This window comes from Carassius gibelio, chromosome A7 (assembly GCF_023724105.1).
Source record: "Carassius gibelio isolate Cgi1373 ecotype wild population from Czech Republic chromosome A7, carGib1.2-hapl.c, whole genome shotgun sequence".
NCBI lineage: Eukaryota > Metazoa > Chordata > Actinopteri > Cypriniformes > Cyprinidae > Carassius > Carassius gibelio.
Genome location: NC_068377.1, coordinates 38,831,176 through 38,855,418, shown reverse-complemented (window position 1 = coordinate 38,855,418; position 24,243 = coordinate 38,831,176). Strand labels below are relative to the sequence as shown.

Below are 24,243 nucleotides of genomic sequence, written 5' to 3'. Positions count from 1 at the left end.
ATTGTTGACAAGCCTTGGCGTGCCACAAAAACTACACTTAAGGTCGTAACCTTCCCAAAGCCCCAGCGCAAATTCACTGACCTTGGTACCGAAGGGGCCAAAGGGTGAGTACATCGCTGCTGGAGAAGGCCATGCTGCTGTTCCGCCCACATAAAGTAAATGGAAGGGATTTCAACCTTCAGAGAAAGATTGCTTCAAATCTTCCCTATTTGTTCTTTCAGCTGGCAAGACAATGGGGAAGCGAGCCTTTAGGAAAAGGTCGCTACGGAGACCACATCCTACCCGTAGGGAGGTGACGTGGATATACCGATATGGACTGGCCCCGAGGGCAGTACTACATATGGAAAGGGTCTCTGAGGCAGGTCCTACCTTGGAGTAGGGATGGAACGGCTGCCAGAAGAGACTGACAGAGCGATCTGTCAAGGGAAAAGGTTGAATTTAAGATATATTTCATTTTATTTAGGCTAATTATAAATACTATCATAGGCGCCGATCCCAAAAATAACCGACCACCCATTCATTCATTTTAGAGTTGTCACACCTGGACTCATTTAGTGTGTTTTTGCCCGTGACCCAGTTTCTGTCTTTCCGTGTTTTGGTTTGATTAGTTCCCAGGTGTGTCTATTCTCTTCCTCATGTGTGTTAATTTAGTGATTCCATCCACCTGTGTTTCCCCATTATCCTCTGTACATAAGCCTTGTCCTTTCAGTTCTGTTTTGTCGGGTCTCCTCACTTGCTACTTACGTGTGTCTACCTCTGCGCTCCATGTTGGATATCCCCTGTGTTGGATATATTAAAAGCCTTATTCTGTTTATCCTCGACTCCGTATTCCTTCAGGCAGCGTAAAACCGTGACAGAAGACCCGACCTTAAAAAAGAAAGTTTAAAACTGCGTCTTTCCCTCCGTTTTGCTTTCGTTTTTTCTCAGTCTTTTTGTTTTGTAGTGTTTGATGGATCCCCTCTCTAGCCCCGGATTCCTCCTCCTCATGCTGGAGCAGGAAGGACGCTCTCTCGAGGACCACACCAGACGGTTTCTGCTATTAGCTAATGCCACCAGCTACCCGGACGACGCGCTCTGCACCTTCTACAACACCAGCCTGAACTCCAAGTGCAGAGCGTTGTCGCCCGATGATGGTCCTCGGGAGGATTTCGCCGCATTCGTGGAGTGGACTCTGGCGAGAAATGGCTCATCTTTCACCATCTGCCCCATTGAGGATCTCGCCAGTCCCACTCCCGACCCAGAGACCAGCCAGCCACCATCTCGCTACACGGAGCCAGAGCCCACCGCAGCCGCAGAGCCCGAGCCATTCACCGACAGGGAGCCGGAACTCGAGAGCGCGACTGACCAGGTGTGTGAGCCGGCAACACCGTGCATCGTGGGAGTCCTCGTGGAGATCGAGGGCGTGGAGGAAAGCCCTGCCCACACTCCTGCGACTGAGGGTGAGCTGTTTGCAGTCTCTGAAAGCCATATGGAGCAAGTTCTGGATCTGATGGACTGGTCTATGGAGGTAATCCCTAATTTTCCTGTTTCCCCGCTGGTTCCGTCCAGCCCTGATTCCCCTGAATACCCTCTCAGTCTCCCACTCCTACCTCCTCCAGTCATTTCCTCTGCTCCATTTCCGCTGGTTCCATCCAGCCATGAATTTTCTGTTTCTCCGCTGGTTCCGCCCAGCCCTGAGTTTTCTGTTTCTCCGCTGGTTCCGCCCAGCCCTGAGTTTTCTGTTTCTCCGCTGGTTCCGCCCAGCCCTGAGTTTTCTGTTTCTCCGCTGGTTCCGCCCAGCCCTGAATTTTCTGTTTCTCCGCTGGTTCCGCCCAGCCCTGAGTTTCCTGTGTCTCCGCTGGTTCCGCCCAGCCCTGAGTTTCCTGTTTCTCCGCTGGTTCCGCCCAGCCCTGAGTTTCCTGTTTCTCCGCTGGTTCCGCCCAGCCCTGAATCTTCTGTGTCTCCGCTGGTTCCGCCCAGCTCTGAATCTTCTGTGTCTCCGCTGGTTCCGCCCAGCTCTGAATCTTCTGTGTCTCCGCTGGTTCCGCCCAGCTCTGAATCTTCTGTGTCTCCGCTGGTTCCGCCCAGCTCTGAATTTTCTGTGTCTCCGCTGGTTCCGCCCAGCCCTGAATCATCTGTGTCTCCGCTGGTTCCACCCAGCCCTGAATCATCTGTGTCTCCGCTGGTTCCACCCAGCCCTGAATCTTCTGTGTCTCCTGTATTCCCTCCCAGCCTCCCTCTCCCGCCTCCTCCCAAACCTGCTGGTCCCTCTACTCCTCTTTCGCTGGTTCCGTCCAGTCCTGATCCTCCTGTCCTTCCTCCCATCCTTCTCCTCTCTCCTCCTCCTAGACCAGCCAGTTCCTCGCCATCCCTGCTGGTGCCAGTCAGTCCCGCAGCTCACCCTCAGTCCGCGCCATCGGGGCGCGATGGTTCGCCGCTGGACTGCCAGTCTCCAGCTCCGCCTTGGCGCGTTAAGGCCCTGTCTCCGCCTCCAGCCTCCGAGCCCTGGACTCCTCCTCGGTCCTTCGACCCAGCGGCTCCGCCTTGGCTCTTAGCTCCCTCGTCTCCACCGTGGCCTGTCATCCCACCTGCTCCACCGGGCTCCCTCGTCCCTCCGGCTCCACCTTGGTCAGTCGTCGACCATCCGCCGCCTCGGGACTCCACTCCTCTGGTTCCACCTCGTCACTCCATCCCTCCGGCTCTGTCAGGCTCCTCCTTCCCTCCGGTTCCACCTCCATCCTCGGTCACTCCGGCTCCACAGCGGTCTGCCAGGACCCCACCTCCACCTTGGTCGCCTGAGCCTTCAGCTCCACCTAGGCCCTCCGGATCCTCGTCGTCACCCTGGCTCTGCGGCTGTGCTGCTCCATCTTGGGCTCCTCACCCACCGGTGCAGTCTCCGCCTGTCGGCCCCCTGGTGTCGTCGACCCTTCCTTCACCATGGCTCCTCCCGCCGTCGACTCCACCTTGGATCTCCGTCCTGGCTGGTCTCTGGTGGACCATCTGGCTCCTCCTGCTCCTGTCTCCTCCCTGGCTCCTCCCTCCGTCGTCTCCTCCCTGGCTCCTTCCTCCGTGGTCCCTGTCTGCTGGCCCCCTCCTGGGAGTCCGTCCTCCACCGGAACCTCCTCCCTAGTTCCCACCCGCGCCTCCCTCGGTTGTTTCTACGGTGCGAGGATGCACCTACCGGGAGGGGGGAGTACTGTCACACCTGGACTCATTTAGTGTGTTTTTGCCCGTGACCCAGTTTCTGTCTTTCCGTGTTTTGGTTTGATTAGTTCCCAGGTGTGTCTATTCTCTTCCTCATGTGTGTTAATTTAGTGATTCCATCCACCTGTGTTTCCCCATTATCCTCTGTACATAAGCCTTGTCCTTTCAGTTCTGTTTTGTCGGGTCTCCTCACTTGCTACTTACGTGTGTCTACCTCTGCGCTCCATGTTGGATATCCCCTGTGTTGGATATATTAAAAGCCTTATTCTGTTTATCCTCGACTCCGTATTCCTTCAGGCAGCGTAAAACCGTGACAAGAGTGTGTGTGTGTGTGTGTGTGTGTGCATTATATTTCTTATAGAAGTTTTCGATATGCTTTATATAAATTTCTTGTGATTAAGCTCAGTTTTCTAATTGGAGATCGGTTGAAATGTGAATTATTCATTGGATTTTAACTAAACGTTAAGTAGCCTAAGAATGTCAAAATGTTTTAAGTTATCATTATTATTATTATTATTTATTTTTATTTATTATTTTATAATAAATTATTTTATTTTATTTTTTTATTTATTTATTTATATTATTTTTTTTTGCATCTAGGTTGTGTCTGTTTTGAGAATCTGGAGCAATATAATTATTTGATCTATTATGGCTAATTGTTAAGTGAGAATGTTATGTTTAAGTCATTATTTGTTCGTGCAGAGACTAATGTAAAAACCAAATAAAAACAAATAAAACAGGGAAGGGGGAGCAACAGACAAATCAATATTTTTACAATCTGGAAGAAGAGAGAGAGAAAACAAAACCTTTTTTATAGTGCTTCCTTTATATAATCCAAAATTTTGGTAGAAAAAACATTGCCATGCATCGATTTGACTAGGTTTAGCTCTGTTCATTTGTGCTGTTGTTTATTCACAAGTCACTATTTTAAGGGAGCTGTAAATCCAAAATGTTTTTGCAGACATGTGCGGAGTAAACCAGATTTGTATTATTGTCTTCTTTGCAGCTGTAAAACCAGAAAACAGCATTCCTTTCTTTAATGAACTTATACAGGAGAAAGAATCATCATTGAGAAGACATAAAACTGGATAAGATGTGTAATCAATTTCTAGGAAAAAGCCATAGGCCTTAGGTTGACGACAATTGGACACTCCCAAAACGTGGACCTGATGATACAGCTTTACACATATAGCAGTTATAGGTTAATTGCAGATTCATTTTAAACCTCTTGTAATGAGTTATGTATGCTCTATGGATCAATCAATCAATCAATCAAACTTTATTTCTATAGCCCTTTACAGCAGCCACAAGTTGTCCAAAGTGCTTCACATCAGATACAAATAACACATCATTTGAACTCAATATTCGAATAGAAGTAGAGAAAATACAATGTTACAATGTTACACCGCTACTGCGTATTAAATGCCAATTTAAACAAATAAGTTTTCAGTTTGGTTTTAAAGAGTACAACGTCTGTTTCAGTGCGCATGTCAGGGGGGAGCTTGTTCCAAAGCTTAGGGCCAGCAACAACAAAGGCCCTATCACCCCACTGTTTATGATTCGACTTAGGGACCTGTAAAGTGCATTGATCAGTAGAACTGCAAGCAACGATTTTGTCCACCCAGAGTTAAAAGCTCAGACAGGTACTCAGGGGCTAGCCCACATAGAGCTTTAAAAACAAACAATAAAATCTTAAAATCATTCCTAAAACGCACTGGAAGCCAGTGGAGAGTAGCTAAAACCGGAGTAATGTGTGCTCTTCTAGGAGTACTGGTTAAAAAGTGAGCAGCAGCATTTTGTACAAGTTGCAGACGGGAAAGAGATGTTTGACTCAGACCGACATAAAGAGCATTGCAATAATCAAGCCTTGAACTAAAAAAGGCATGTAAAGCTCTTTCCAAATCGTGCCTTGTAAGAAAAGGCTTAACTTTACTAAGCAGACGAAGTTGGAAGAAGCTCATTTTTACTACATTGCTAATCTGTGTATCAAATTTCATGCTGCAATCGAAAGTCACGCCCAAATGGATAAAGCGTTGAGGCAAGTTTTTATAAGTTAAGATTAGATTATACCACACTCTCTTAGTCGACCAATCAATCAAAAACTGTTAATTCAGAAATCCACGTATGTCTAATAGAAAGAGGCTTTGCAGTGTGATCATGGCCGACCAGAGGATGGTGTGATCCTTTCCCACATAGGATGAGAGGAAATGGGGGATGCCCAGGAAACTCCATAGACCAGAGCGTAACTGAAATAAGGTCAAAATATGATGAAGCTGGTAAACAAAACTTATTTTATAGTTTGTTGGTTATCATGTCACCGCATGTGTTTATGCCCAATGTAGACCAAGAGGGCTGGACTAATGGCTGATTTCCACATACAAAAATGTAAGTTGTGCCATAAGGGTGTGTTGTTACAAAATTTGAAAGATCCTCCCATCAGGCGTTCCACCTTTTTCCAGATCCTCATAGAACTGGCCACAACTGGGCCAAATTTATATTTATCATTTTTTATTTCCTGTGCCAGCAAATAATATATCTTGGAGTCTATGTGGTTTAACCTTGTCAGATTCAATTACTCTCCATGAAGCTTTAGACTGAGGATCAACCCAGATATGAAGAGCCTTAAGGACAAATAAAAAAATTGTTAACTTACCGCCACCGCCGCTATCTTGGCAACGCCTCCGGCCAGCTATTTCAGAATAACCAGACCAGCTCCTATCTAAATGAATGGGCAGAGAGTCAGAACTCCACTTTCACTGGTCACCGGGACATAAAAACAGCATGTATAGAAACAGCAGTGAAATATGATAAAAATCGCTGAAAAAAATTGATGACTTTGCCCCAAAATAAGGTTTAAAACGACTTTTTCCCCACAGGTTATACTTTTACTACGCATGCGCAAGGGTTCCTCAGCTGTGCGCATACGTCAGTGGAACCAGACGATAGGCTTAAATGTTTCCCGGCTTGACTGTTAAAAGCAGATGATTGGCTTTCCAGCGGGAGGGGCGGGACATGTGCACACAACCGCCATCTTTGCCGTTACGGGTGTTCCTTATATAGTTGGATTGAGGATTGAGGAAGTGACATGTCTCTTATAAACTGTCTCTGTTATTGTGTATCATTTGTAAGTGAAAACACAGCACGCTCATTTGTCGTCACACACGGCCGTAAATACAATCATAAAGTCAAACCTTTATTGGCATAATTATCAGGCCTTTACAGTATTTGCTAAATATATGGTAATATATTAATGATAGCCTATGTAAATAATGTTAAAGCCATACATGAACTGAAAGGGGAAATGCAACATTAAATATAAAAATAGGCCTATATCCTTAACCAGTTTCTATTCCTTCGACGTCACCGCCAACAGCAAATATGGCAGAGATTATATCAGGTAATGATTTATTTAATCTTGAAAGTGTTTAATGTGGAGTTTTTTTATTTTATTTTGCATGACCTGCCATGCTGAAAGTATCAGTGGATTTAGAAAAAAAGTAAATATATATATATATATTTTTTTTTTTAACAGGAAACAAAAATGTCGCTAGTAAATCAATGCTTAAAAATACCTAGAAACGATACTGCATTTCTGTAGTATGACTCAATGTTAAGTGATCTTCTTTGTCCTATTTCCTCTTTACATTCCAAAGTGTTTCCAAAGGCATAATTTCCGCATATTCATGACACTCTGACAGGAGCCTGTTTTTAAATGCTCTGGTGTGTGTCATCTGCATACAAAACGTTTACACACCCACTCATCAGAACAAACTTGAGCTCATTTTAAAGTATTTTATCTTTATGACATTAAATGTCATAATATTTATTTATTTATTTATTTTTAAAATGCTTTATACATAAAGAATGAAATAATACTTTTAGGGATTATGATTTATGTATTCTCATATGAGAAACAGAATCCAGTCATGCCAGTGGCTTATAAAGAGATGTTTTATTTAACATATGCACTAATAAATGCATTAACTGTCAAAGCTATACCAATAATTCACAGAGAAACAGAAGCCAGAACTTGTCTTCAATGGAGCCCATTTCTGGAATACATTAAGGAGACAAATATGTCCCAGTATTTTCTATCTCTATCTGTATTTTTTTTTTTATTTACATGTAGTTTTTGCCCCTGTACGGCATGTTACACTCTCATTCAGTGTGTTTAGTGTGTAAAACTGCCTGCCTGGAATTTTGTTTTATTGATATTACATGAATGCAAATTATCTTTCATTGTGATCCTTTCATATTTTCTTCTTCTTCCTTTTAATTTGCTCTTGTTTTCTTCAAATATTTTCAGTCAGAAAAAAGAGTCAGGTTTAAAGACCATAAAAACAGCAACAACTACTTATATGAATAACATTAGCTCCTCCCTGAAGCATCTAATATAAGTGAAAAGAAAGTGAAAATTAGGGCATTAGAACGTCTCGGTTACGTACGTAACCCTCGTTCCCTGATGGAGGGAACGGAGACGTTATGTCGACCGACAAATGGGGTCTCACTTGGGAGGCCAATCATCTCTGATTTTAAGAGAAAACGCCAATGAAATTGGCAAGTGGATTAACACACCTGAGCCACTCCCCGTGCCAACGGGTATAAATAGGGCGACAGGTGCATCCACTCATTAGGTTTTACGCTGAGGAGCCGAGAACGTGTCCCGGCAACAGCGAATGGTTCAAGGTTGTGGCATGGGGACATAACGTCTCCGTTCCCTCCATCAGGGAACGAGGGTTACGTACGTAACCGAGACGTTCCCTATCTGTCGGTCACTACGAGTTATGTCGACCGACAAATGGGGTCCTATGGAAAATGCCATAACCTGAACCTTGTCACAACCCTGAGGCGCTGCAATTGTTGACAAGCCTTGGCGTGCCACAAAAACTACACTTAATTCCGCTGGTTCCATCCAGCCATGAATTTTCTGTTTCTCCACTGGTTCCGCCCAGCCCTGAGTTTTCTGTTTCTCCGCTGGTTCCGCCCAGCCCTGAGTTTTCTGTTTCTCCGCTGGTTCCGCCCAGCCCTGAGTTTTCTGTTTCTCCGCTGGTTCCGCCCAGCCCTGAATTTTCTGTTTCTCCGCTGGTTCCGCCCAGCCCTGAGTTTCCTGTGTCTCCGCTGGTTCCGCCCAGCCCTGAGTTTCCTGTTTCTCCGCTGGTTCCGCCCAGCCCTGAGTTTCCTGTTTCTCCGCTGGTTCCGCCCAGCCCTGAATCTTCTGTGTCTCCGCTGGTTCCGCCCAGCTCTGAATCTTCTGTGTCTCCGCTGGTTCCGCCCAGCTCTGAATCTTCTGTGTCTCCGCTGGTTCCGCCCAGCTCTGAATCTTCTGTGTCTCCGCTGGTTCCGCCCAGCTCTGAATTTTCTGTGTCTCCGCTGGTTCCGCCCAGCCCTGAATCATCTGTGTCTCCGCTGGTTCCACCCAGCCCTGAATCATCTGTGTCTCCGCTGGTTCCACCCAGCCCTGAATCTTCTGTGTCTCCTGTATTCCCTCCCAGCCTCCCTCTCCCGCCTCCTCCCAAACCTGCTGGTCCCTCTACTCCTCTTTCGCTGGTTCCGTCCAGTCCTGATCCTCCTGTCCTTCCTCCCATCCTTCTCCTCTCTCCTCCTCCTAGACCAGCCAGTTCCTCGCCATCCCTGCTGGTGCCAGTCAGTCCCGCAGCTCACCCTCAGTCCGCGCCATCGGGGCGCGATGGTTCGCCGCTGGACTGCCAGTCTCCAGCTCCGCCTTGGCGCGTTAAGGCCCTGTCTCCGCCTCCAGCCTCCGAGCCCTGGACTCCTCCTCGGTCCTTCGACCCAGCGGCTCCGCCTTGGCTCTTAGCTCCCTCGTCTCCACCGTGGCCTGTCATCCCACCTGCTCCACCGGGCTCCCTCGTCCCTCCGGCTCCACCTTGGTCAGTCGTCGACCATCCGCCGCCTCGGGACTCCACTCCTCTGGTTCCACCTCGTCACTCCATCCCTCCGGCTCTGTCAGGCTCCTCCTTCCCTCCGGTTCCACCTCCATCCTCGGTCACTCCGGCTCCACAGCGGTCTGCCAGGACCCCACCTCCACCTTGGTCGCCTGAGCCTTCAGCTCCACCTAGGCCCTCCGGATCCTCGTCGTCACCCTGGCTCTGCGGCTGTGCTGCTCCATCTTGGGCTCCTCACCCACCGGTGCAGTCTCCGCCTGTCGGCCCCCTGGTGTCGTCGACCCTTCCTTCACCATGGCTCCTCCCGCCGTCGACTCCACCTTGGATCTCCGTCCTGGCTGGTCTCTGGTGGACCATCTGGCTCCTCCTGCTCCTGTCTCCTCCCTGGCTCCTCCCTCCGTCGTCTCCTCCCTGGCTCCTTCCTCCGTGGTCCCTGTCTGCTGGCCCCCTCCTGGGAGTCCGTCCTCCACCGGAACCTCCTCCCTAGTTCCCACCCGCGCCTCCCTCGGTTGTTTCTACGGTGCGAGGACGCACCTACCGGGAGGGGGGAGTACTGTCACACCTGGACTCATTTAGTGTGTTTTTGCCCGTGACCCAGTTTCTGTCTTTCCGTGTTTTGGTTTGATTAGTTCCCAGGTGTGTCTATTCTCTTCCTCATGTGTGTTAATTTAGTGATTCCATCCACCTGTGTTTCCCCATTATCCTCTGTACATAAGCCTTGTCCTTTCAGTTCTGTTTTGTCGGGTCTCCTCACTTGCTACTTACGTGTGTCTACCTCTGCGCTCCATGTTGGATATCCCCTGTGTTGGATATATTAAAAGCCTTATTCTGTTTATCCTCGACTCCGTATTCCTTCAGGCAGCGTAAAACCGTGACAAGAGTGTGTGTGTGTGTGTGTGTGTGTGCATTATATTTCTTATAGAAGTTTTCGATATGCTTTATATAAATTTCTTGTGATTAAGCTCAGTTTTCTAATTGGAGATCGGTTGAAATGTGAATTATTCATTGGATTTTAACTAAACGTTAAGTAGCCTAAGAATGTCAAAATGTTTTAAGTTATCATTATTATTATTATTATTTATTTTTATTTATTATTTTATAATAAATTATTTTATTTTATTTTTTTATTTATTTATTTATATTATTTTTTTTTGCATCTAGGTTGTGTCTGTTTTGAGAATCTGGAGCAATATAATTATTTGATCTATTATGGCTAATTGTTAAGTGAGAATGTTATGTTTAAGTCATTATTTGTTCGTGCAGAGACTAATGTAAAAACCAAATAAAAACAAATAAAACAGGGAAGGGGGAGCAACAGACAAATCAATATTTTTACAATCTGGAAGAAGAGAGAGAGAAAACAAAACCTTTTTTATAGTGCTTCCTTTATATAATCCAAAATTTTGGTAGAAAAAACATTGCCATGCATCGATTTGACTAGGTTTAGCTCTGTTCATTTGTGCTGTTGTTTATTCACAAGTCACTATTTTAAGGGAGCTGTAAATCCAAAATGTTTTTGCAGACATGTGCGGAGTAAACCAGATTTGTATTATTGTCTTCTTTGCAGCTGTAAAACCAGAAAACAGCATTCCTTTCTTTAATGAACTTATACAGGAGAAAGAATCATCATTGAGAAGACATAAAACTGGATAAGATGTGTAATCAATTTCTAGGAAAAAGCCATAGGCCTTAGGTTGACGACAATTGGACACTCCCAAAACGTGGACCTGATGATACAGCTTTACACATATAGCAGTTATAGGTTAATTGCAGATTCATTTTAAACCTCTTGTAATGAGTTATGTATGCTCTATGGATCAATCAATCAATCAATCAAACTTTATTTCTATAGCCCTTTACAGCAGCCACAAGTTGTCCAAAGTGCTTCACATCAGATACAAATAACACATCATTTGAACTCAATATTCGAATAGAAGTAGAGAAAATACAATGTTACAATGTTACACCGCTACTGCGTATTAAATGCCAATTTAAACAAATAAGTTTTCAGTTTGGTTTTAAAGAGTACAACGTCTGTTTCAGTGCGCATGTCAGGGGGGAGCTTGTTCCAAAGCTTAGGGCCAGCAACAACAAAGGCCCTATCACCCCACTGTTTATGATTCGACTTAGGGACCTGTAAAGTGCATTGATCAGTAGAACTGCAAGCAACGATTTTGTCCACCCAGAGTTAAAAGCTCAGACAGGTACTCAGGGGCTAGCCCACATAGAGCTTTAAAAACAAACAATAAAATCTTAAAATCATTCCTAAAACGCACTGGAAGCCAGTGGAGAGTAGCTAAAACCGGAGTAATGTGTGCTCTTCTAGGAGTACTGGTTAAAAAGTGAGCAGCAGCATTTTGTACAAGTTGCAGACGGGAAAGAGATGTTTGACTCAGACCGACATAAAGAGCATTGCAATAATCAAGCCTTGAACTAAAAAAGGCATGTAAAGCTCTTTCCAAATCGTGCCTTGTAAGAAAAGGCTTAACTTTACTAAGCAGACGAAGTTGGAAGAAGCTCATTTTTACTACATTGCTAATCTGTGTATCAAATTTCATGCTGCAATCGAAAGTCACGCCCAAATGGATAAAGCGTTGAGGCAAGTTTTTATAAGTTAAGATTAGATTATACCACACTCTCTTAGTCGACCAATCAATCAAAAACTGTTAATTCAGAAATCCACGTATGTCTAATAGAAAGAGGCTTTGCAGTGTGATCATGGCCGACCAGAGGATGGTGTGATCCTTTCCCACATAGGATGAGAGGAAATGGGGGATGCCCAGGAAACTCCATAGACCAGAGCGTAACTGAAATAAGGTCAAAATATGATGAAGCTGGTAAACAAAACTTATTTTATAGTTTGTTGGTTATCATGTCACCGCATGTGTTTATGCCCAATGTAGACCAAGAGGGCTGGACTAATGGCTGATTTCCACATACAAAAATGTAAGTTGTGCCATAAGGGTGTGTTGTTACAAAATTTGAAAGATCCTCCCATCAGGCGTTCCACCTTTTTCCAGATCCTCATAGAACTGGCCACAACTGGGCCAAATTTATATTTATCATTTTTTATTTCCTGTGCCAGCAAATAATATATCTTGGAGTCTATGTGGTTTAACCTTGTCAGATTCAATTACTCTCCATGAAGCTTTAGACTGAGGATCAACCCAGATATGAAGAGCCTTAAGGACAAATAAAAAAATTGTTAACTTACCGCCACCGCCGCTATCTTGGCAACGCCTCCGGCCAGCTATTTCAGAATAACCAGACCAGCTCCTATCTAAATGAATGGGCAGAGAGTCAGAACTCCACTTTCACTGGTCACCGGGACATAAAAACAGCATGTATAGAAACAGCAGTGAAATATGATAAAAATCGCTGAAAAAAATTGATGACTTTGCCCCAAAATAAGGTTTAAAACGACTTTTTCCCCACAGGTTATACTTTTACTACGCATGCGCAAGGGTTCCTCAGCTGTGCGCATACGTCAGTGGAACCAGACGATAGGCTTAAATGTTTCCCGGCTTGACTGTTAAAAGCAGATGATTGGCTTTCCAGCGGGAGGGGCGGGACATGTGCACACAACCGCCATCTTTGCCGTTACGGGTTTTCCTTATATAGTTGGATTGAGGATTGAGGAAGTGACATGTCTCTTATAAACTGTCTCTGTTATTGTGTATCATTTGTAAGTGAAAACACAGCACGCTCATTTGTCGTCACACACGGCCGTAAATACAATCATAAAGTCAAACCTTTATTGGCATAATTATCAGGCCTTTACAGTATTTGCTAAATATATGGTAATATATTAATGATAGCCTATGTAAATAATGTTAAAGCCATACATGAACTGAAAGGGGAAATGCAACATTAAATATAAAAATAGGCCTATATCCTTAACCAGTTTCTATTCCTTCGACGTCACCGCCAACAGCAAATATGGCAGAGATTATATCAGGTAATGATTTATTTAATCTTGAAAGTGTTTAATGTGGAGTTTTTTTATTTTATTTTGCATGACCTGCCATGCTGAAAGTATCAGTGGATTTAGAAAAAAAGTAAATATATATATATATATTTTTTTTTTTAACAGGAAACAAAAATGTCGCTAGTAAATCAATGCTTAAAAATACCTAGAAACGATACTGCATTTCTGTAGTATGACTCAATGTTAAGTGATCTTCTTTGTCCTATTTCCTCTTTACATTCCAAAGTGTTTCCAAAGGCATAATTTCCGCATATTCATGACACTCTGACAGGAGCCTGTTTTTAAATGCTCTGGTGTGTGTCATCTGCATACAAAACGTTTACACACCCACTCATCAGAACAAACTTGAGCTCATTTTAAAGTATTTTATCTTTATGACATTAAATGTCATAATATTTATTTATTTATTTATTTTTAAAATGCTTTATACATAAAGAATGAAATAATACTTTTAGGGATTATGATTTATGTATTCTCATATGAGAAACAGAATCCAGTCATGCCAGTGGCTTATAAAGAGATGTTTTATTTAACATATGCACTAATAAATGCATTAACTGTCAAAGCTATACCAATAATTCACAGAGAAACAGAAGCCAGAACTTGTCTTCAATGGAGCCCATTTCTGGAATACATTAAGGAGACAAATATGTCCCAGTATTTTCTATCTCTATCTGTATTTTTTTTTTTATTTACATGTAGTTTTTGCCCCTGTACGGCATGTTACACTCTCATTCAGTGTGTTTAGTGTGTAAAACTGCCTGCCTGGAATTTTGTTTTATTGATATTACATGAATGCAAATTATCTTTCATTGTGATCCTTTCATATTTTCTTCTTCTTCCTTTTAATTTGCTCTTGTTTTCTTCAAATATTTTCAGTCAGAAAAAAGAGTCAGGTTTAAAGACCATAAAAACAGCAACAACTACTTATATGAATAACATTAGCTCCTCCCTGAAGCATCTAATATAAGTGAAAAGAAAGTGAAAATTAGGGCATTAGAACGTCTCGGTTACGTACGTAACCCTCGTTCCCTGATGGAGGGAACGGAGACGTTATGTCGACCGACAAATGGGGTCTCACTTGGGAGGCCAATCATCTCTGATTTTAAGAGAAAACGCCAATGAAATTGGCAAGTGGATTAACACACCTGAGCCACTCCCCGTGCCAACGGGTATAAATAGGGCGACAGGTGCATCCACTCATTAGGTTTTACGCTGAGGAGCCGAGAACGTGTCCCGGCAACAGCGAATGGTTCAAGGTTGTGGCATGGGGACATAACGTCTCCGTTCCCTCCATCAGGGAACGAGGGTTACGTACGTAACCGAGACGTTCCCTATCTGTCGGTCACTACGAGTTATGTCGACCGACAAATGGGGTCCTATGGAAAATGCCATAACCTGAACCTTGTCACAACCCTGAGGCGCTGCAATTGTTGACAAGCCTTGGCGTGCCACAAAAACTACACTTAATTCCGCTGGTTCCATCCAGCCATGAATTTTCTGTTTCTCCACTGGTTCCGCCCAGCCCTGAGTTTTCTGTTTCTCCGCTGGTTCCGCCCAGCCCTGAGTTTTCTGTTTCTCCGCTGGTTCCGCCCAGCCCTGAGTTTTCTGTTTCTCCGCTGGTTCCGCCCAGCCCTGAATTTTCTGTTTCTCCGCTGGTTCCGCCCAGCCCTGAGTTTCCTGTGTCTCCGCTGGTTCCGCCCAGCCCTGAGTTTCCTGTTTCTCCGCTGGTTCCGCCCAGCCCTGAGTTTCCTGTTTCTCCGCTGGTTCCGCCCAGCCCTGAATCTTCTGTGTCTCCGCTGGTTCCGCCCAGCTCTGAATCTTCTGTGTCTCCGCTGGTTCCGCCCAGCTCTGAATCTTCTGTGTCTCCGCTGGTTCCGCCCAGCTCTGAATCTTCTGTGTCTCCGCTGGTTCCGCCCAGCTCTGAATTTTCTGTGTCTCCGCTGGTTCCGCCCAGCCCTGAATCATCTGTGTCTCCGCTGGTTCCACCCAGCCCTGAATCATCTGTGTCTCCGCTGGTTCCACCCAGCCCTGAATCTTCTGTGTCTCCTGTATTCCCTCCCAGCCTCCCTCTCCCGCCTCCTCCCAAACCTGCTGGTCCCTCTACTCCTCTTTCGCTGGTTCCGTCCAGTCCTGATCCTCCTGTCCTTCCTCCCATCCTTCTCCTCTCTCCTCCTCCTAGACCAGCCAGTTCCTCGCCATCCCTGCTGGTGCCAGTCAGTCCCGCAGCTCACCCTCAGTCCGCGCCATCGGGGCGCGATGGTTCGCCGCTGGACTGCCAGTCTCCAGCTCCGCCTTGGCGCGTTAAGGCCCTGTCTCCGCCTCCAGCCTCCGAGCCCTGGACTCCTCCTCGGTCCTTCGACCCAGCGGCTCCGCCTTGGCTCTTAGCTCCCTCGTCTCCACCGTGGCCTGTCATCCCACCTGCTCCACCGGGCTCCCTCGTCCCTCCGGCTCCACCTTGGTCAGTCGTCGACCATCCGCCGCCTCGGGACTCCACTCCTCTGGTTCCACCTCGTCACTCCATCCCTCCGGCTCTGTCAGGCTCCTCCTTCCCTCCGGTTCCACCTCCATCCTCGGTCACTCCGGCTCCACAGCGGTCTGCCAGGACCCCACCTCCACCTTGGTCGCCTGAGCCTTCAGCTCCACCTAGGCCCTCCGGATCCTCGTCGTCACCCTGGCTCTGCGGCTGTGCTGCTCCATCTTGGGCTCCTCACCCACCGGTGCAGTCTCCGCCTGTCGGCCCCCTGGTGTCGTCGACCCTTCCTTCACCATGGCTCCTCCCGCCGTCGACTCCACCTTGGATCTCCGTCCTGGCTGGTCTCTGGTGGACCATCTGGCTCCTCCTGCTCCTGTCTCCTCCCTGGCTCCTCCCTCCGTCGTCTCCTCCCTGGCTCCTTCCTCCGTGGTCCCTGTCTGCTGGCCCCCTCCTGGGAGTCCGTCCTCCACCGGAACCTCCTCCCTAGTTCCCACCCGCGCCTCCCTCGGTTGTTTCTACGGTGCGAGGACGCACCTACCGGGAGGGGGGAGTACTGTCACACCTGGACTCATTTAGTGTGTTTTTGCCCGTGACCCAGTTTCTGTCTTTCCGTGTTTTGGTTTGATTAGTTCCCAGGTGTGTCTATTCTCTTCCTCATGTGTGTTAATTTAGTGATTCCATCCACCTGTGTTTCCCCATTATCCTCTGTACATAAGCCTTGTCCTTTCAGTTCTGTTTTGTCGGGTCTCCTCACTTGCTACTTACGTGTGTCTACCTCTGCGCTCCATGTTGGATATCCCCTGTGTTGGATATATTAAAAGCCTTATTCTGTTTATCCTCGACTCCGTATTCCTTCAGGCAGCGTAAAACCGTGACAAGAGTGTGTGTGTGTGTGTGTGTGTGTGCATTATATTTCTTATAGAAGTTTTCGATATGCTTTATATAAATTTCTTGTGATTAAGCTCAGTTTTCTAATTGGAGATCGGTTGAAATGTGAATTATTCATTGGATTTTAACTAAACGTTAAGTAGCCTAAGAATGTCAAAATGTTTTAAGTTATCATTATTATTATTATTATTTATTTTTATTTATTATTTTATAATAAATTATTTTATTTTATTTTTTTATTTATTTATTTATATTATTTTTTTTTGCATCTAGGTTGTGTCTGTTTTGAGAATCTGGAGCAATATAATTATTTGATCTATTATGGCTAATTGTTAAGTGAGAATGTTATGTTTAAGTCATTATTTGTTCGTGCAGAGACTAATGTAAAAACCAAATAAAAACAAATAAAACAGGGAAGGGGGAGCAACAGACAAATCAATATTTTTACAATCTGGAAGAAGAGAGAGAGAAAACAAAACCTTTTTTATAGTGCTTCCTTTATATAATCCAAAATTTTGGTAGAAAAAACATTGCCATGCATCGATTTGACTAGGTTTAGCTCTGTTCATTTGTGCTGTTGTTTATTCACAAGTCACTATTTTAAGGGAGCTGTAAATCCAAAATGTTTTTGCAGACATGTGCGGAGTAAACCAGATTTGTATTATTGTCTTCTTTGCAGCTGTAAAACCAGAAAACAGCATTCCTTTCTTTAATGAACTTATACAGGAGAAAGAATCATCATTGAGAAGACATAAAACTGGATAAGATGTGTAATCAATTTCTAGGAAAAAGCCATAGGCCTTAGGTTGACGACAATTGGACACTCCCAAAACGTGGACCTGATGATACAGCTTTACACATATAGCAGTTATAGGTTAATTGCAGATTCATTTTAAACCTCTTGTAATGAGTTATGTATGCTCTATGGATCAATCAATCAATCAATCAAACTTTATTTCTATAGCCCTTTACAGCAGCCACAAGTTGTCCAAAGTGCTTCACATCAGATACAAATAACACATCATTTGAACTCAATATTCGAATAGAAGTAGAGAAAATACAATGTTACAATGTTACACCGCTACTGCGTATTAAATGCCAATTTAAACAAATAAGTTTTCAGTTTGGTTTTAAAGAGTACAACGTCTGTTTCAGTGCGCATGTCAGGGGGGAGCTTGTTCCAAAGCTTAGGGCCAGCAACAACAAAGGCCCTATCACCCCACTGTTTATGATTCGACTTAGGGACCTGTAAAGTGCATTGATCAGTAGAACTGCAAGCAACGATTTTGTCCACCCAGAGTTAAAAGCTCAGACAGGTACTCAGGGGCTAGCCCACATAGAGCTTTAAAAACAAACAATAAAATCTTAAAATCATTCCTAAAACGCACTGGAAGCCAGTGGAGAGTAGCTAAAACCGGAGTAATGTGTGCTCTTCTAGGAGTACTGGTTAAAAAGTGAGCAGCAGCATTTTGTACAAGTTGCAGACGGGAAAGAGATGTTTGACTCAGACCGACATAAAGAGCATTGCAATAATCAAGCCTTGAACTAAAAAAGGCATGTAAAGCTCTTTCCAAATCGTGCCTTGTAAGAAAAGGCTTAACTTTACTAAGCAGACGAAGTTGGAAGAAGCTCATTTTTACTACATTGCTAATCTGTGTATCAAATTTCATGCTGCAATCGAAAGTCACGCCCAAATGGATAAAGCGTTGAGGCAAGTTTTTATAAGTTAAGATTAGATTATACCACACTCTCTTAGTCGACCAATCAATCAAAAACTGTTAATTCAGAAATCCACGTATGTCTAATAGAAAGAGGCTTTGCAGTGTGATCATGGCCGACCAGAGGATGGTGTGATCCTTTCCCACATAGGATGAGAGGAAATGGGGGATGCCCAGGAAACTCCATAGACCAGAGCGTAACTGAAATAAGGTCAAAATATGATGAAGCTGGTAAACAAAACTTATTTTATAGTTTGTTGGTTATCATGTCACCGCATGTGTTTATGCCCAATGTAGACCAAGAGGGCTGGACTAATGGCTGATTTCCACATACAAAAATGTAAGTTGTGCCATAAGGGTGTGTTGTTACAAAATTTGAAAGATCCTCCCATCAGGCGTTCCACCTTTTTCCAGATCCTCATAGAACTGGCCACAACTGGGCCAAATTTATATTTATCATTTTTTATTTCCTGTGCCAGCAAATAATATATCTTGGAGTCTATGTGGTTTAACCTTGTCAGATTCAATTACTCTCCATGAAGCTTTAGACTGAGGATCAACCCAGATATGAAGAGCCTTAAGGACAAATAAAAAAATTGTTAACTTACCGCCACCGCCGCTATCTTGGCAACGCCTCCGGCCAGCTATTTCAGAATAACCAGACCAGCTCCTATCTAAATGAATGGGCAGAGAGTCAGAACTCCACTTTCACTGGTCACCGGGACATAAAAACAGCATGTATAGAAACAGCAGTGAAATATGATAAAAATCGCTGAAAAAAATTGATGACTTTGCCCCAAAATAAGGTTTAAAACGACTTTTTCCCCACAGGTTATACTTTTACTACGCATGCGCAAGGGTTCCTCAGCTGTGCGCATACGTCAGTGGAACCAGACGATAGGCTTAAATGTTTCCCGGCTTGACTGTTAAAAGCAGATGATTGGCTTTCCAGCGGGAGGGGCGGGACATGTGCACACAACCGCCATCTTTGCCGTTACGGGTTTTCCTTATATAGTTGGATTGAGGATTGAGGAAGTGACATGTCTCTTATAAACTGTCTCTGTTATTGTGTATCATTTGTAAGTGAAAACACAGCACGCTCATTTGTCGTCACACACGGCCGTAAATACAATCATAAAGTCAAACCTTTATTGGCATAATTATCAGGCCTTTACAGTATTTGCTAAATATATGGTAATATATTAATGATAGCCTATGTAAATAATGTTAAAGCCATACATGAACTGAAAGGGGAAATGCAACATTAAATATAAAAATAGGCCTATATCCTTAACCAGTTTCTATTCCTTCGACGTCACCGCCAACAGCAAATATGGCAGAGATTATATCAGGTAATGATTTATTTAATCTTGAAAGTGTTTAATGTGGAGTTTTTTTATTTTATTTTGCATGACCTGCCATGCTGAAAGTATCAGTGGATTTAGAAAAAAAGTAAATATATATATATATATTTTTTTTTTTAACAGGAAACAAAAATGTCGCTAGTAAATCAATGCTTAAAAATACCTAGAAACGATACTGCATTTCTGTAGTATGACTCAATGTTAAGTGATCTTCTTTGTCCTATTTCCTCTTTACATTCCAAAGTGTTTCCAAAGGCATAATTTCCGCATATTCATGACACTCTGACAGGAGCCTGTTTTTAAATGCTCTGGTGTGTGTCATCTGCATACAAAACGTTTACACACCCACTCATCAGAACAAACTTGAGCTCATTTTAAAGTATTTTATCTTTATGACATTAAATGTCATAATATTTATTTATTTATTTATTTTTAAAATGCTTTATACATAAAGAATGAAATAATACTTTTAGGGATTATGATTTATGTATTCTCATATGAGAAACAGAATCCAGTCATGCCAGTGGCTTATAAAGAGATGTTTTATTTAACATATGCACTAATAAATGCATTAACTGTCAAAGCTATACCAATAATTCACAGAGAAACAGAAGCCAGAACTTGTCTTCAATGGAGCCCATTTCTGGAATACATTAAGGAGACAAATATGTCCCAGTATTTTCTATCTCTATCTGTATTTTTTTTTTATTTACATGTAGTTTTTGCCCCTGTACGGCATGTTACACTCTCATTCAGTGTGTTTAGTGTGTAAAACTGCCTGCCTGGAATTTTGTTTTATTGATATTACATGAATGCAAATTATCTTTCATTGTGATCCTTTCATATTTTCTTCTTCTTCCTTTTAATTTGCTCTTGTTTTCTTCAAATATTTTCAGTCAGAAAAAAGAGTCAGGTTTAAAGACCATAAAAACAGCAACAACTACTTATATGAATAACATTAGCTCCTCCCTGAAGCATCTAATATAAGTGAAAAGAAAGTGAAAATTAGGGCATTAGAACGTCTCGGTTACGTACGTAACCCTCGTTCCCTGATGGAGGGAACGGAGACGTTATGTCGACCGACAAATGGGGTCTCACTTGGGAGGCCAATCATCTCTGATTTTAAGAGAAAACGCCAATGAAATTGGCAAGTGGATTAACACACCTGAGCCACTCCCCGTGCCAACGGGTATAAATAGGGCGACAGGTGCATCCACTCATTAGGTTTTACGCTGAGGAGCCGAGAACGTGTCCCGGCAACAGCGAATGGTTCAAGGTTGTGGCATGGGGACATAACGTCTCCGTTCCCTCCATCAGGGAACGAGGGTTACGTACGTAACCGAGACGTTCCCTATCTGTCGGTCACTACGAGTTATGTCGACCGACAAATGGGGTCCTATGGAAAATGCCATAACCTGAACCTTGTCACAACCCTGAGGCGCTGCAATTGTTGACAAGCCTTGGCGTGCCACAAAAACTACACTTAAGGTCGTAACCTTCCCAAAGCCCCAGCGCAAATTCACTGACCTTGGTACCGAAGGGGCCAAAGGGTGAGTACATCGCTGCTGGAGAAGGCCATGCTGCTGTTCCGCCCACATAAAGTAAATGGAAGGGATTTCAACCTTCAGAGAAAGATTGCTTCAAATCTTCCCTATTTGTTCTTTCAGCTGGCAAGACAATGGGGAAGCGAGCCTTTAGGAAAAGGTCGCTACGGAGACCACATCCTACCCGTAGGGAGGTGACGTGGATATACCGATATGGACTGGCCCCGAGGGCAGTACTACATATGGAAAGGGTCTCTGAGGCAGGTCCTACCTTGGAGTAGGGATGGAACGGCTGCCAGAAGAGACTGACAGAGCGATCTGTCAAGGGAAAAGGTTGAATTTAAGATATATTTCATTTTATTTAGGCTAATTATAAATACTATCATAGGCGCCGATCCCAAAAATAACCGACCACCCATTCATTCATTTTAGAGTTGTCACACCTGGACTCATTTAGTGTGTTTTTGCCCGTGACCCAGTTTCTGTCTTTCCGTGTTTTGGTTTGATTAGTTCCCAGGTGTGTCTATTCTCTTCCTCATGTGTGTTAATTTAGTGATTCCATCCACCTGTGTTTCCCCATTATCCTCTGTACATAAGCCTTGTCCTTTCAGTTCTGTTTTGTCGGGTCTCCTCACTTGCTACTTACGTGTGTCTACCTCTGCGCTCCATGTTGGATATCCCCTGTGTTGGATATATTAAAAGCCTTATTCTGTTTATCCTCGACTCCGTATTCCTTCAGGCAGCGTAAAACCGTGACAGAAGACCCGACCTTAAAAAAGAAAGTTTAAAACTGCGTCTTTCCCTCCGTTTTGCTTTCGTTTTTTCTCAGTCTTTTTGTTTTGTAGTGTTTGATGGATCCCCTCTCTAGCCCCGGATTCCTCCTCCTCATGCTGGAGCAGGAAGGACGCTCTCTCGAGGACCACACCAGACGGTTTCTGCTATTAGCTAATGCCACCAGCTACCCGGACGACGCGCTCTGCACCTTCTACAACACCAGCCTGAACTCCAAGTGCAGAGCGTTGTCGCCCGATGATGGTCCTCGGGAGGATTTCGCCGCATTCGTGGAGTGGACTCTGGCGAGAAATGGCTCATCTTTCACCATCTGCCCCATTGAGGATCTCGCCAGTCCCACTCCCGACCCAGAGACCAGCCAGCCACCATCTCGCTACACGGAGCCAGAGCCCACCGCAGCCGCAGAGCCCGAGCCATTCACCGACAGGGAGCCGGAACTCGAGAGCGCGACTGACCAGGTGTGTGAGCCGGCAACACCGTGCATCGTGGGAGTCCTCGTGGAGATCGAGGGCGTGGAGGAAAGCCCTGCCCACACTCCTGCGACTGAGGGTGAGCTGTTTGCAGTCTCTGAAAGCCATATGGAGCAAGTTCTGGATCTGATGGACTGGTCTATGGAGGTAATCCCTAATTTTCCTGTTTCCCCGCTGGTTCCGTCCAGCCCTGATTCCCCTGAATACCCTCTCAGTCTCCCACTCCTACCTCCTCCAGTCATTTCCTCTGCTCCATTTCCGCTGGTTCCATCCAGCCATGAATTTTCTGTTTCTCCGCTGGTTCCGCCCAGCCCTGAGTTTTCTGTTTCTCCGCTGGTTCCGCCCAGCCCTGAGTTTTCTGTTTCTCCGCTGGTTCCGCCCAGCCCTGAGTTTTCTGTTTCTCCGCTGGTTCCGCCCAGCCCTGAATTTTCTGTTTCTCCGCTGGTTCCGCCCAGCCCTGAGTTTCCTGTGTCTCCGCTGGTTCCGCCCAGCCCTGAGTTTCCTGTTTCTCCGCTGGTTCCGCCCAGCCCTGAGTTTCCTGTTTCTCCGCTGGTTCCGCCCAGCCCTGAATCTTCTGTGTCTCCGCTGGTTCCGCCCAGCTCTGAATCTTCTGTGTCTCCGCTGGTTCCGCCCAGCTCTGAATCTTCTGTGTCTCCGCTGGTTCCGCCCAGCTCTGAATCTTCTGTGTCTCCGCTGGTTCCGCCCAGCTCTGAATTTTCTGTGTCTCCGCTGGTTCCGCCCAGCCCTGAATCATCTGTGTCTCCGCTGGTTCCACCCAGCCCTGAATCATCTGTGTCTCCGCTGGTTCCACCCAGCCCTGAATCTTCTGTGTCTCCTGTATTCCCTCCCAGCCTCCCTCTCCCGCCTCCTCCCAAACCTGCTGGTCCCTCTACTCCTCTTTCGCTGGTTCCGTCCAGTCCTGATCCTCCTGTCCTTCCTCCCATCCTTCTCCTCTCTCCTCCTCCTAGACCAGCCAGTTCCTCGCCATCCCTGCTGGTGCCAGTCAGTCCCGCAGCTCACCCTCAGTCCGCGCCATCGGGGCGCGATGGTTCGCCGCTGGACTGCCAGTCTCCAGCTCCGCCTTGGCGCGTTAAGGCCCTGTCTCCGCCTCCAGCCTCCGAGCCCTGGACTCCTCCTCGGTCCTTCGACCCAGCGGCTCCGCCTTGGCTCTTAGCTCCCTCGTCTCCACCGTGGCCTGTCATCCCACCTGCTCCACCGGGCTCCCTCGTCCCTCCGGCTCCACCTTGGTCAGTCGTCGACCATCCGCCGCCTCGGGACTCCACTCCTCTGGTTCCACCTCGTCACTCCATCCCTCCGGCTCTGTCAGGCTCCTCCTTCCCTCCGGTTCCACCTCCATCCTCGGTCACTCCGGCTCCACAGCGGTCTGCCAGGACCCCACCTCCACCTTGGTCGCCTGAGCCTTCAGCTCCACCTAGGCCCTCCGGATCCTCGTCGTCACCCTGGCTCTGCGGCTGTGCTGCTCCATCTTGGGCTCCTCACCCACCGGTGCAGTCTCCGCCTGTCGGCCCCCTGGTGTCGTCGACCCTTCCTTCACCATGGCTCCTCCCGCCGTCGACTCCACCTTGGATCTCCGTCCTGGCTGGTCTCTGGTGGACCATCTGGCTCCTCCTGCTCCTGTCTCCTCCCTGGCTCCTCCCTCCGTCGTCTCCTCCCTGGCTCCTTCCTCCGTGGTCCCTGTCTGCTGGCCCCCTCCTGGGAGTCCGTCCTCCACCGGAACCTCCTCCCTAGTTCCCACCCGCGCCTCCCTCGGTTGTTTCTACGGTGCGAGGACGCACCTACCGGGAGGGGGGAGTACTGTCACACCTGGACTCATTTAGTGTGTTTTTGCCCGTGACCCAGTTTCTGTCTTTCCGTGTTTTGGTTTGATTAGTTCCCAGGTGTGTCTATTCTCTTCCT

The 24,243-nt window shown here is 45.7% G+C and overlaps 2 protein-coding genes across 4 annotated transcripts; both read left to right on the top strand.

Moving 5' to 3' along the window:
• Positions 1–876: 876 nt before the first annotated feature.
• LOC128017815 (uncharacterized) lies at positions 877–15,679 on the top strand. Of its 3 annotated transcripts, none has more exons than XM_052603391.1 (2): positions 877–1,507; positions 15,257–15,679. In XM_052603391.1, exons 1-2 carry the CDS (start codon positions 950–952, stop codon positions 15,380–15,382), a joined length of 684 nt encoding a protein of 227 aa, XP_052459351.1. In that variant the 5' UTR covers positions 877–949; the 3' UTR covers positions 15,383–15,679. The 3 variants fall into 3 exon arrangements, with proteins under 3 accessions (XP_052459351.1, XP_052459350.1, XP_052459349.1); XM_052603390.1 differs by lacking the exon at positions 15,257–15,679 and adding an exon at positions 8,793–9,215; XM_052603389.1 differs by lacking the exon at positions 15,257–15,679 and adding an exon at positions 2,329–2,751.
• Positions 15,680–21,842: 6,163 nt separating this feature from the next.
• Positions 21,843–23,717, top strand: LOC128017816 (uncharacterized). Its single transcript, XM_052603393.1, has 2 exons — positions 21,843–22,473; positions 23,295–23,717. Exons 1-2 carry the CDS (start codon positions 21,916–21,918, stop codon positions 23,418–23,420), a joined length of 684 nt encoding a protein of 227 aa, XP_052459353.1. The 5' UTR covers positions 21,843–21,915; the 3' UTR covers positions 23,421–23,717.
• Positions 23,718–24,243: the final 526 nt, after the last annotated feature.

Excerpts from the sequence above, each read along its gene's own strand:
- LOC128017815 (XM_052603391.1), top strand. The coding sequence starts at position 950 with ATGGATCCCCTCTCTAGCCCCGGATTCCTCCTCCTCATGCTGGAGCAG. Across the intron at positions 1,508-15,256 it reads TGATGGACTGGTCTATGGAG|ACCAGCCAGTTCCTCGCCAT; the intron begins GTAATCCCTAAT and ends TCCTCCTCCTAG.
- LOC128017816 (XM_052603393.1), top strand. The coding sequence starts at position 21,916 with ATGGATCCCCTCTCTAGCCCCGGATTCCTCCTCCTCATGCTGGAGCAG. Across the intron at positions 22,474-23,294 it reads TGATGGACTGGTCTATGGAG|ACCAGCCAGTTCCTCGCCAT; the intron begins GTAATCCCTAAT and ends TCCTCCTCCTAG.